The sequence below is a fragment of the Lacerta agilis genome, chromosome 14, assembly GCF_009819535.1.
Source record: "Lacerta agilis isolate rLacAgi1 chromosome 14, rLacAgi1.pri, whole genome shotgun sequence".
Classification (NCBI taxonomy): domain Eukaryota; kingdom Metazoa; phylum Chordata; class Lepidosauria; order Squamata; family Lacertidae; genus Lacerta; species Lacerta agilis.
This window is the reverse complement of record NC_046325.1, coordinates 23,674,551-23,686,900: the sequence shown is the minus strand read 5'-3', so window position 1 is coordinate 23,686,900 and position 12,350 is coordinate 23,674,551. Positions and strand designations below refer to the sequence as shown.

Here is a 12,350-nt window from a genome sequence, read left to right as displayed (position 1 = left end):
CTTGCATGGCAGAGAGGCACAGTGTTTTGGCAGTTCCCAAGTTTAGAGATTGGGAGATTTATCTGTTCAGGGGGTTGGGGTTGTACTCCGTCTGAAGGAACAGGTACAAAGTCTGGGGGTGTTGTGGATCCATCTCTTTAATGGGAAGCCCCAGTGATGTAAGCAGCAAGGAGCACATTTTACTTTCTTCATCTGGCAAACTGGATATGACTATTCCAATAGCTTAGATACTGTGATCTATGCATTGGCAACCTCATTATTAGATTCCTGTAATAAAATTTATATGGACCTTCCCTGGCCACATGGAGCACATCAAAGGATCATAGGCAGCAAAGCTGATAAACAAGCTTGCCTTAAAATGAAGCAGAGCCTTTGCTAGTCACTAGACAGAGTTAAAAGGCATGAAACATATATTTGTAGGACCCTGAAATTCATGTAACGCAACCTACTCCTAGATACAGTACACAACATTTTGAGTATCAGCCACTTCAGCCAGGAAACACACACCACCAACCTTCCATTTGTTACAATCCTGAACATTTTAAGTACTGCATTGATAAAGAATCTTAGAATTGAATTAACTATCAGTAAAAATAAATGGGGCCAACATTTTTTGTGAAAGATCTGTTAAGAGAACTGTATCCATCAACACAACACATTGTGACTCTCACTTTCCCCAGACCAGGCTTAATTAATAATAATAATAATAATAATAATAATAATAATAATAATAATAATAAATGTGTGATTTAAAAAAGGGAGGAGGAGGAAATCTAGCAGTTTTGTTACGCATGATAGAACATCGCAAGTAAACAACACACTGGGGAATGATAATAATACCTGGCAAAATTGCTGGTTTATGCAACTGACATTCAGCACATGCTAACAAATGTCTGAAGAAGAGCTATAAAACACTGCTATTCTTCAGAATAAGATCTAAGTAGAGACAGGGCTTTGTCATTCCTCTGTTGAATAATTTCTCATTTATATGATAGGATATATTTCCACAATATGATTTATTCTTTTTCCTTAAAAATACACATACAAAGTAAAGTGAGAAAATATAGACATGGATCTAGACAGTATGAGACCCACTGATATCAGTGGGAGTCACATTCCAGTAACATATTCTGGATCCAGCCCAAAGACATAAACAGATGAACAATATTAACTAGAACAGTGGTGCTTCTATGGACCACTAGAAAATTGTTGAGGTTCTTCGCAGGCCACTTAATAGTCTGCCTGTTGTAGCAATTTTAAGGTGCTGAAGCTGTTTAATTTTAAACAGCATGGTATTGCTTCTTCAATTTTGAATCCTGTATTTGATTGTATTACAGCTTGAATTCTATAGAATTCTCATTGCTCTTTACAGATATGCTGTGGACAGCCTGAATGAAGCAAGCAGGCCACTGCTGGTCCACAAACAATTTGAGAAGCCCAGAACTAAAACACAAGGGTACCAGCACCCAAATTCCCTAACAAGACAAGCTGTAAATCAGTGCAATCATAGCATTAGCTACCGTTTGACTGACACTATAGCAACTGCAGTGCTACATATAGAGGGTACCATGGGAAGTGACAATTGGAGGGGATGTTTTGTGAACAGGATCATGATGGTGGTGATGTTGCTGCTTATACTGTTGTGTCATACTGTATGCAAGTCACATTTTATTAATTGCAGCATTCTTGATGACCCTCTTCCTATTCATCATGAATTCTACCAAGCAGGGGACCTTGTGATTGGTGGGATTGTTTCTCAAGTCTTCTTCTTGTATAATGTACTTTCTCTCCTGGAACAGCCTACACAGAATGTGATTGGTGAATCTATGTAAGACACCATGTCCTTTCCCCCTTTTCCTCAGTTTATTAATCAAAAACATGATCCCAAAACATTTTGAGCATTTAGTTCTTCAGTTGAGATATTTTATTTTCATTATACTTTGAGTGTGTTTTCTTCATTGCAGTCTTGAAGAGATGCAGATGACAAATGAATAATACAAATGTGTTTTTATTGCTTCTGTCACTTTTTTTATTAAATAGCTCTAACTTACCTTGCAGTTCTGTTCCTAAGGACTACCAGCACATCCTGGCCTTAGCCTTTGCTGTAAAAGAGATAAATGAGAACCCCAACATCTTACCAAACATTTCTCTAGGATTCCACATTCTTAATAGCTACTCTGCTAGCATGACCTATAAGGCCACTCTAAGCCTGGTTTCTAAACAGCAAAGATTTTCTCCTAACTTCAAGTGTCAAAATCAGAAGAATCTGGTAGCTGTGGTGGGAGGATGCACCTCTGAAATCTCTGCCAACGTGGCCATCATTTCAGCCATCCACAAGACACCACAGGTAAACTGTGTGCATAGCGGTATGGATTTATTTTTTACAATAGTGGTACACTATCATGATTAGAGGGGAAAGTTTCTTCAGTCTTTTAGATCATGGGCAGTTGATGGGCAACAATACTTTTTCACTTTATGGAAACTTCTAGGAGTGAATGCCCGGGGTGTGGGGACAGCGGCAAAGGAAGGTTGGGATCAAGAGATGTGACTCTTACCTTTGGGCATTCCATTATATTCCAGAAACACAAGAGCAAGCAGTTTTTACACCCACAGAAAACACAAGTATTTCCACCTCTAGCAGGCTTAGGCATCATCATGGTACAAGTACACTATTTAGACAGGCGGCTTGAACAGGGTCAGTATGGGACATGGCCTGCATAGAGTCGTTGTGTCCTGTGCAACAGCATGCTTTCTGACAGGGCGAAGACAGAGAATCATTATAAGATTTGTTTATGTGAGACATGGATAAAGAAAATTCAGTCTACCCTTCCAGCTTATAAAAGTTAAGGGAACTGATGAGGTTACTGTGAGGCCTATATGTTACTACTGTACTATTGAAACCTGATGGTGCAGGATCAGGAGTAGGATGCCAGCAGCTGAGGTTATCTGAGAAGCTGCCTTGGGAAAATATTTGCTTGTATTTGAGTATCTGAAACTGAATAAATTGTCCAAGCAGGCAGAAATACAACCAGAGGAACTCTAAGTAAAAGTACAGATCTTCCCAAGTGGCTGAACTGGGCTGTGGAATCCCAACATGACTAAGTCAGGCCCATTCATTTAGATTTAGCTATATACAACCCCTAGATTTCAAGTCTCCATAAAATTTAATTCCAGTTCCTTTTTTACTACTAAGACCTCATGGTGACTACAGTGGCCACATTTAAATAAGAATGAACTCATTTCATGAGAGGTTCAGAGCCGGATATTTCATACAGACAGGGGTATGGAAAACACATCATATAAGGAAAGGTTGAAAGAAATTGGTATGTTCAGTCTCTTGAAAATGAGTTTAAAGCCGGACATTACAACACTCTTCAAAGACTTAAAACAGTTGCCACATAGAAGGGGTCAAATGATTCATTCTGTACTGTCACAAAAGTGGTACTTGTTTAAGTTTCAACACTTGAAGTAAAAATACTTCAATGATAGGACAAAGGAAACACCCATTTATTGCCAAAACCATGATTCTGGTTTTGAAAAGGATATTGAACTACATGGCCTATAAGACCCACAGCAGCAAATTGATTTACTATTGTTTTGAAATCTGTCTGAGAAATATTCCTGCATTTTTAACAGCTCACTTATGGATCATTTTTACCAGTACAAAGTGCAAAAATTCTATTCCCATTCTTGTACCAGATGGTCCCCAATGAAGCCCAGCAGCACAAAGGACTTGTCCAGTTACTTCAGCATTTCAGATGGACATGGGTTGGGCTTTTTGCCGTGGATGATGACAAAGGGAATAGGTTTCTACAGACAATAGTGCCAATGCTTACCCAGAATGGCATCTGCTATGATTTCATACTAAACATACCAAAATGGAGTTATATGGATGAGATGATAGACTGGCTTTTTAAGCACTTGGATGCCTATCTCATTATGTTTGAAAGAAAGGTCAATGTATTTTTTGTTTATGGGGAACCTCCATCCTTTCAAGTTCTAAGAATGATGTTGTTTCTAGCACCCTTTGCGCGTTTGCCCCCTCTGGGTAAAGTGTGGATTATTACATCCCATTGGGATTTTGCATCACACTCTATTCAAAAGATTTGGGATTTACAAACCTTCCATGGTTCCATATCCATCACGGTCCACTCAAATCAGCCATTGGGATTCCAAAATTTCCTTCAGATGCTAAATCCTTCATGGGCCCAAGGAGATGGTTTTATCCAGGACTTTTGGGAACAGGCATTCAGTTGTTCATTACAAATTTCTGATGTGCAACATCAGGAAAGCAAATACTGCTCTGGAGGAGAAAAGCTGGAGAGTCTTCCTGGGACCTTGTTTGAAATGAAAATGACTGGCCACAGCTACAATGTCTACAATGCTGTCTATGCAGTGGCTCATGCTTTGCAAGCCATTTACAAATCCAGTTCCAAAAATAGAAGGTCAGGAGAACGACAGGAACAGTTTCTTCAGAATGTGCAACCATGGCAGGTAATAGCAACTGAATATTTTTCAAAGACTATGGTTTCTTCCAGAAACCAAGGGAATTACCAGTCTGCATGATACAATTCCTGTTTCTGTAATGCTTCTCATTTCCTTTCATGTTTTTCCCCCCTTTTGGAAATCTATTTGGATAAGTATTGGTTGCCCCATGATAAAATATTGTTACAGTATTTCAATTCATAGTCACCCATCAACTTGGAGCTTATGGAAATTAATGATCATTAGAAATATCAAATAATCATATAAGGTTTCCTATTCAAGAATAAAACATGACTGCCCAATGGATGAAGTCATCACATACATTGTTGAAGAGTTTTGAAACAGTCCTCGCTTTGTTGATACTTTCTTTCTATTTAGGTCCATCATTTTCTTAGGACCATGTTGTTCAACAATAGTGCTGGGGATTCAGTGTGTTTTGATGAGAATGGAGAATTAGTTACAGGTTTTGATGTAACAAACTGGATTATTTCCCCGAATGGTTCGTTGTTTAGGGTCAAAGTTGGAAGACTGGACCCTCAGGCAACTTTAGGAAAAGAGTTAAGCATAAATGATGATCAAATTGTGTGGCATAAAGTTTTTAGTCAGGTGAGACACAGCTCTGTGGCATTTGATGTTTTGACTCAAAATTTTCAAAGGGTTTGAGGGCATCTAACTGTATTTCAACTTTGATTTTCATTAAACCCGATAGGAAGTTTTATTATTTCATGAACCTTTTTGAAAATCTTATTATAGTCCAGTTCTAATTCTGATTCTAATTCTAATTCTGATGAATTCCAATTTTATGCTTTATTTTTCTTTCCCACCAATAAATAAATAACTTATTTCATGAATTGATTTCAGGATTGTGGGCTAGCTATTATCTTTAATGGACCCTTTTCATTTTACCAGATGTTTCCATATTTAAGGGAGCTATACCCGCCTATTAGAAAAGTATAGCTTTCTACATACACTACCAAACATGTATCTCTCTTTAAAGGCAGTGAGGCGGCACTATCAAAGTTCATGGATACATTCTAGGCAATGAAAACAAAAGCAAAAAGGAGGAACAGGGAAAAAAAAAAGCATACAAAGTCCCCCCCCCCCCCCGGTAAACCTTAAATAGGCAACACAGAGAAAGATGAACCACCCCTTCTCTCATTTAGGAGTTTTCCGTTCTTCTCCCAACCTGCTTTTTTGTGTGATCTCTTATGCTCTCATTACTAATCTCTCTATAATGTTTATGGACAGGTGCTTCCCCTTTCTGTGTGCAATGACTGCTGCTATCCTGGCTACAGCAGGAAAAAGAAGGAAGGAGAGAAATTTTGCTGTTATGATTGTGCTCAATGTCCAGAAGGGAGGATCTCTCAGTATAAAGGTGGGAGGAATAGGGGGCACAATTATCATATTTGCATTTCCATAACTCAAAATAAAGTGTAACCCCTTGAATGCATATGGAAATATTCTGCAATGCATAATCATAAAATACCTTTCTAATAATATTTAAGAGTTTCAAAGAGTATGGGGTTGAGTGAATTTGTGTCCATCACTACCTCTCAGTCTAAGCAACCTCACGGGGTTGGTGTGAAGATTCCTTGCCAGGTAATTCCACAGTCACTGACAGTCTTTGCAAGATTTCTCCTGTAACAATACGGTATACAAAATAAATGTTTCCTAATGGACCATCTGGCACTTCAAGCATATACTCTGCTTTTAATATTTTTTTATTTGATTTTTATAGTCTTATTTTGATGAAGAGCAAGTTATAAATTATTTAAATAAGTACATAATAAAGGAAATTTCTGCTTTCTGCATATCCAATATCGGATGCGAGAACTCACTGTGGAACATTTGTTCCTTAGCAGCTTTGAAAAGCCTGCACTCATGGAATGGCAGCCATGGAGTTAATTTACGCAACCACTTGATAATATCACCTACATAATTTTCAGGATAATTTCACCATTTTTTTTCTCCTCTTTGATAATCTTGTAATACAACGTCTAGCATTAATTCTTCAAACAAAGAATAGAATAAATTGTCAGCATAGCACAACAACCTAATGTTTTACTGTTTCAAGAGACAACATGAAATTCCAAAGCAATTAAATAAATTGAATGCACACTTTTCTGTTTATGTCTTCATGTGCATTTTTTTACCCTGATGAAGGTGTCCATCATTAGATACTTAAACAGGTCTGTATCCCTCAAAAAGTTAAAAACCAGTGCTTTAGTTATATATTTATCAATGTCTTAAAAATTTAAACAGATCTTCCTTTATTCCAGATGCGGATGCCTGTGTCAGATGTCCAGAAGATGAGTATCCCAACCATGACCAAACCCAATGCATTCCCAAGGTCCTAAGCTACCTCTCTTATGAAGAAGATTTAGGGCTCATGTTAGTTATCTTGACTATTTCTTTCTCTCTGATCACAACATTGGTACTTGGGACTTTTATGAAGCACAATAACACTCCCATAGTCAAAGCCAACAATCAGACTCTCACCTACATCCTCCTCCTCTCCCTCCTGTTTTGTTTCCTCTGCTCCTTTCTCTTCATTGGACAGCCTGGAAAGGTGACCTGCCTTCTCCGACAAATCACTTTCAGCATCATCTTTTCTGTGGCCCTTTCCAGTGTTTTGGCAAAAACCATTACTGTGCTTCTGGCATTCATGGCAACCAAACCGGGATCCAGGATAAGGAAGTGGATAGGGAAAAGGCTGGCAAATTCTATTGTCTTTTTCTGCTCCTTTATTCAGGTTTCCCTTGGTACTCTTTGGTTAAGTACATCTCCTCCATTCCCAGATACGGATATGCACTCACTGCATGGGGAAATCATACTTGAATGTAATGAGGGTTCAGTTGCCATGTTTTATGGTGTCTTAGTCTATATGGGTTTGCTGGCCACTGTCAGCTTCATCTTAGCTTTCCTTGCCAGGAAGTTACCGGACAGTTTCAATGAGGCCAAATTTATCACTTTCAGCTTGCTGGTGTTTTGTAGTGTTTGGTTGTCCTTTGTTCCCACCTATCTGAGCACCAAAGGAAAATATATGGTAGCTGTGGAGATCTTTTCCATCTTGTCCTCTGGTGCTGGGTTACTGGGTTGTATCTTTTCCCCTAAATGCTACATTCTTATATTCAGAACTGACCTGAACACCAGGGAACAACTAATCGGCCAAAAAAGTAAAAGAACATGAGTGCATATTTTGTTCCTGTTTTTCTGCTTGTGTATGTAGTTCATTTGAAATGCTGGTGGGAGGGATTTTATACGAAACTGGTGACATCTACTTGCTTGAGCAAACATATCTCTTTAAATTCTTATATGCATTCCATTTCAACTTGGTTCTCACTTTGGTTGGCTAAAGCAATTCTTGTTTAGCTGGTCAGTGGAATCCTAACTCAAATGAGGGCACAATGATCAACTCTGATGATTCCTCCTTGTGTGGGTCGCAAGCATTTAAATAGCTTGGAACAAATTTCTTTAAAAATGTGTTTGTGTTTCTATCCACATAAACATGATCAGTGGTGGCATTACTCACTCAAATGACCTATGTACAAAACCAATGATAAGATATAGCTGCATGTAATTAAAATGCACAGTAAATCAATGTCATCTGAACACCAGTTATAGGTAGGTAGCCGTGTTGGTCTGCCATAGTCAAAATAAAAAAATGAAATAAAAAATTCCTTCCAGTATCTGAAGAAGTGTGCATGTACATGAAAGCTCATACCAACAACAAACTTAGCTGGTCTCCAAGGTGCTACTGGAAGAAATCTGAACACCAATCATTAAAATGTACTGTAAACATATTTATTAAAACAGTGTATTGATCAAAATAATGATACCAACAATTTATACTGGAGGAATCTTGGAGAAGCAAAATATAGCAACTTTCAGAGATTCCTGTGTTTTCTTGCTTCTACATATTCTTCTTCTTGTTGTTGTTCAGTCGTTCAGTTGTGTCCGACTCTTTGTGACCCCATGGACCAGAGCATGCCAGGCACACCTAACCTTCACTGCCTCTCGCAGTTTGGCCAAACTCATGTTAGTAGCTTCGAGAACACTATCCAACCATCTCATCCTCTGCCGTCCCCTTCTCCTTGTGCCCTCCATCTTTCCCAACATCAGGGTCTTTTCTAGGGAGTCTTCTCTTCTCATGAGGTGGCCAAAGTACTGGAGCCTCAACTTCAGGATCTGTCCTTCTAGTGAGCACTCAGGGCTGATTTCTTTGAGAATGGATAGGTTTGATCTTCTTGCAGTCCATGTGACACTCAAGAGTTTCAGCACCATAATTCAAAAGCATCAATTCTTCGGCGATCAGCCTTCTTTATGGTCCAGCTCTCACTTCCGTACATTACTACTGGGAAGACCATAGCTTTAACTATACGGACCTTTGTCGGCAAGGTGATGTCTTTGCTTTTTAAGATGCTTAGCATAGCATTATCAACTTCATATCTACTGGAGAGGGCTATCATCCAAAAAGCATAACAATAAAAAGGTGTTAAAGAGCTCTGGGATGCCCCCACCCCATACTGGTTTTTAAAAATAAAAAATAAAAAAGTTAAATGATGCTTTTAACTTTCAGCAAAATCACCCTGAATCACTTCCATTTACATTATATAATTTGAGTATTTAAGTCCCCTTTAGAGTGCCAGAGCACAACCCCTTTTTTTCCTTTATGGACCACCATAGGTGTTGGAAGGGCAGTCTTTGAGTAGACTTCTGGGGATTTTCTGAGGAATCTTAGAATTGTAGAGCTGGAGGGGACCACACCACAAGGGTCATCTAGTCCAAACCCTGGCAATGCAGGAAACGTTTGCCCAACATGGGGCTCAAACCAAGAACCCTGAGATTAAGTCTCATGCTTTGTGTGCCAAAGGCCCTTGCAACGCAGTTTCCTATTAATTAATAAACACACAGACACGAGTATGTAGGTTAATTGGCTAAAACAGGCCACAACTTTATTGGTTACAGATGTGAGTGGTTTGACTTAGGCATTGGCTGAAGCCCAGCTATATCTTGACTCCCGCCCATCTGCAGAGTCAGACTAATGGTAAATCCCCAGAAGGGGAAGCCTTATGACTGACATCAAATAGAGGCAACCTGAGGCATACCCATTGGGGTCATGGCATAGGCCTAGCCCCCCAACTGTGCCATGGTTTAAAACACCTACAGCCATACAACCTGCCAGCATTGATTGGCCAAGCAGGTGTGACATGGCCAGGGTTTGGCATGAGAGGGGCCTCAATCCCCTGCCCCCTAGCCAGACCACCAAACAAAGTGTAATGTGATGCACATTGCAGGGTAGGGATAATCCTAACTTCACATATGCACACATTCATGCTGAATGCTGGCAGGAAATCTTGGGGTCATAGTCTGTAATCTATAGCCACTGTGTTCAGGTAGGATTCTCTCTCACACCTAACTGGAGATGCCGGTGATTGAATCTGGGACCCCTGCATCCAAAGCAGATGCTATATCACTGAACTACAGCCCCCCCCCCCTGCAATTTAGCATATCAGTCCTCATTTTCCCATATACACAAATACACATACTTGGTAAGCATTTTTCCCTAATATGCACATTTTGCAAACATTTTCCCCTAATATAGTGATGTTATGTATTGCTCCCATATTTCACCTCTCAGCCTCTGCAAACAGAAAGACATGTCATCTCACCTTTTGACAGCAACTAGCTACCAGTATTTTCCTTATGGCTAATTTCATTTCCTTATTTCTCAGGGTATAAATAAGAGAATTTAATACTGAGACACCTACATTATACATGAGGGTGGATATCATGTCCCCCAGTGGTATATCTCCTGCTGAAGGCAAATAGTTGAATAAAACAGGCACATAGAGCAAATTCACAACTGTGAGGTGGGATGTGCATGTGGAGAAAGCTTTCCATCTTGCTTTGTTTGACTTGACCTTCAGAAGGAGAAAAGATATTATATAGAGGTAGGAGAGGAGTGTGAGGATGAATGGGATCATGACAATTAAGCCAGTGACTGTGTTGAGAAGTCTTATGTTGAGCTGGATGCTACTGCAAGCTAACCTCAGCAGTGGTTTGATGTCACAAAAAAAGTGCTGGACAAGGTTTGGGCCACAGAAGTGCAGCCGGGAGGTCATCACAGTGTGCATCAGAGCATGGCAGAATCCAGTGCCCCAAGAAGCTGCTGCAAGCAATAGGCATGTACATTTGTTCATAATAACGACGTAATGCAGAGGATTGCATATAGCCACATAGCGGTCATAGGCCATAACTGCCAGAAGGACACCTTCACTGCTTCCAGTGAAGTGGAAGAAATGGAGCTGAGTTAGGCATCCACTGAAGGAAATGTGCTGAGGTCCAGATATAAAGCCTGACAGCATCTTGGGCACAGTGACTGTAGCATAGCAAATGTCCAGGCACGAAAGATTGCTGAGGAAGAAGTACATGGGTGTGTGGAGGTGAGCTTCAGTCAGAACTGCAAACAAAATGGTACTGTTTCCCACCAGACTGATGAGGTACAACATCAAAAAGAGTAGAAAGAGAAAAGGTTGCAGTCCTTGGAGATCTGTCAATCCTAGTAAGATAAACTGGCTCACTTCTGTCTGGTTCTCCATCTGTTTTCACAGAAGTGGTAGCCTATAAAAACCTGTAGATTAACAGGCAAAATTAACAATGTCAGTGAGAGGAGGGTCCACTCAGAAAGTCAATAAATAATGGGAATGTGTGGAAGTATATATGGAGAAATTTAGAAAGGTAAATTAGCTAATAGCACATATTACAGGTGACATATTATCGCAAGGTGGACTGAATAACATTATGAAAAGTATGGATATATTTAGGAAAATTAAATAACACAGCAGAATAACATAATATAAGACCAATAAGATTGCATATAGGTGAGGGAAGTAGGGAGGATGGGAGTGGGGAAGACGACGGGGGGGGGGAGATTCAAATAATATAGGAAGAAATATCAGAGACTAATGTAATACAGGATATTTGATTTGTTTATTTGTTTATTTGTATATTTTTTGCTTGTACATTTTGATGTGGATATATATATATATATATATATATATATATATATATATATATATATACACACACACACACACACACACACCTTGTAGAATTTAGTAAGGACAAAACATAAATAACTGAAATGTCTTGTCAGGGCTTATCCACATTTAACTTTTGCCCCACTGTTTCCAGACACAAGTCTGTGTCTAAGTGTTGTTGCTGTTTTGCCCCAGAGCTTTCCCTGGGGGAGGGGAACACCCCCTGCTCTTTAGTGCTCAATCAATTTGAGTTTTCCATGGATTGCTATTTGCTGTGACTGAGCTTTAAGAGCAGGTTTTATGGCAAAAGGTCCAGAGCAAAAATAAAAGCTGCTCAGATATGGAGCTTTAAAGTGTGGTCCATGCCTAGAAAGAGCCAAGGAAAAGCAAGGGTGAATAAGCCCTCAGCTGCAGTCTCTAGTAGGGATATGCATGATGCCTTTTTCCATGTAGCACTGCTAAATAGCTCAAATCCCATTTATTTCAATGGATCTCCACTATGCAAGATTAAATCTGGATCTAACCCACCAATTTAATCACATCCTTACAGGTTTTGCATTCACAGTAATCAATTTGGATCCCCCCCCCTCCTTCTCATTTTTACGATTCTTATTTTTTACTCTCTCTTTTTGGAGATATTTTCTGAATGTTTGATCTTAACATTTGCCCGTATTTGAAACTTACCGATCCATTTGAATTTCTATTGAAGATGCATTGAAGGACAGTGTGCCTCCTACCCAAGTGCTTATGCTGCTGAAATGTAGCTAAAATACAGTGCTATAAATAAAAGTAGATGCATCTCTATAGCTGTCATGGCCAGGG

General features: G+C 39.4%; 2 protein-coding genes across 2 annotated transcripts; one reads left to right on the top strand and one right to left on the bottom strand.

Moving 5' to 3' along the window:
- Positions 1-1,100: 1,100 nt before the first annotated feature.
- LOC117057847 (olfactory receptor 12D2-like) lies at positions 1,101-11,087 on the bottom strand. Its single transcript, XM_033168689.1, has 2 exons — positions 10,179-11,087; positions 1,101-1,238 (listed from the first exon to the last, which is right to left on the bottom strand). Exons 1-2 carry the CDS (start codon positions 11,085-11,087, stop codon positions 1,101-1,103), a joined length of 1,047 nt encoding a protein of 348 aa, XP_033024580.1.
- LOC117058166 (vomeronasal type-2 receptor 26-like) lies at positions 2,186-7,675 on the top strand. Its single transcript, XM_033169135.1, has 4 exons — positions 2,186-2,347; positions 3,700-4,494; positions 5,734-5,860; positions 6,765-7,675. The coding sequence occupies exons 1-4, from the start codon at positions 2,186-2,188 to the stop codon at positions 7,673-7,675; spliced, it is 1,995 nt and encodes a 664-aa protein (XP_033025026.1).
- Positions 11,088-12,350: the final 1,263 nt, after the last annotated feature.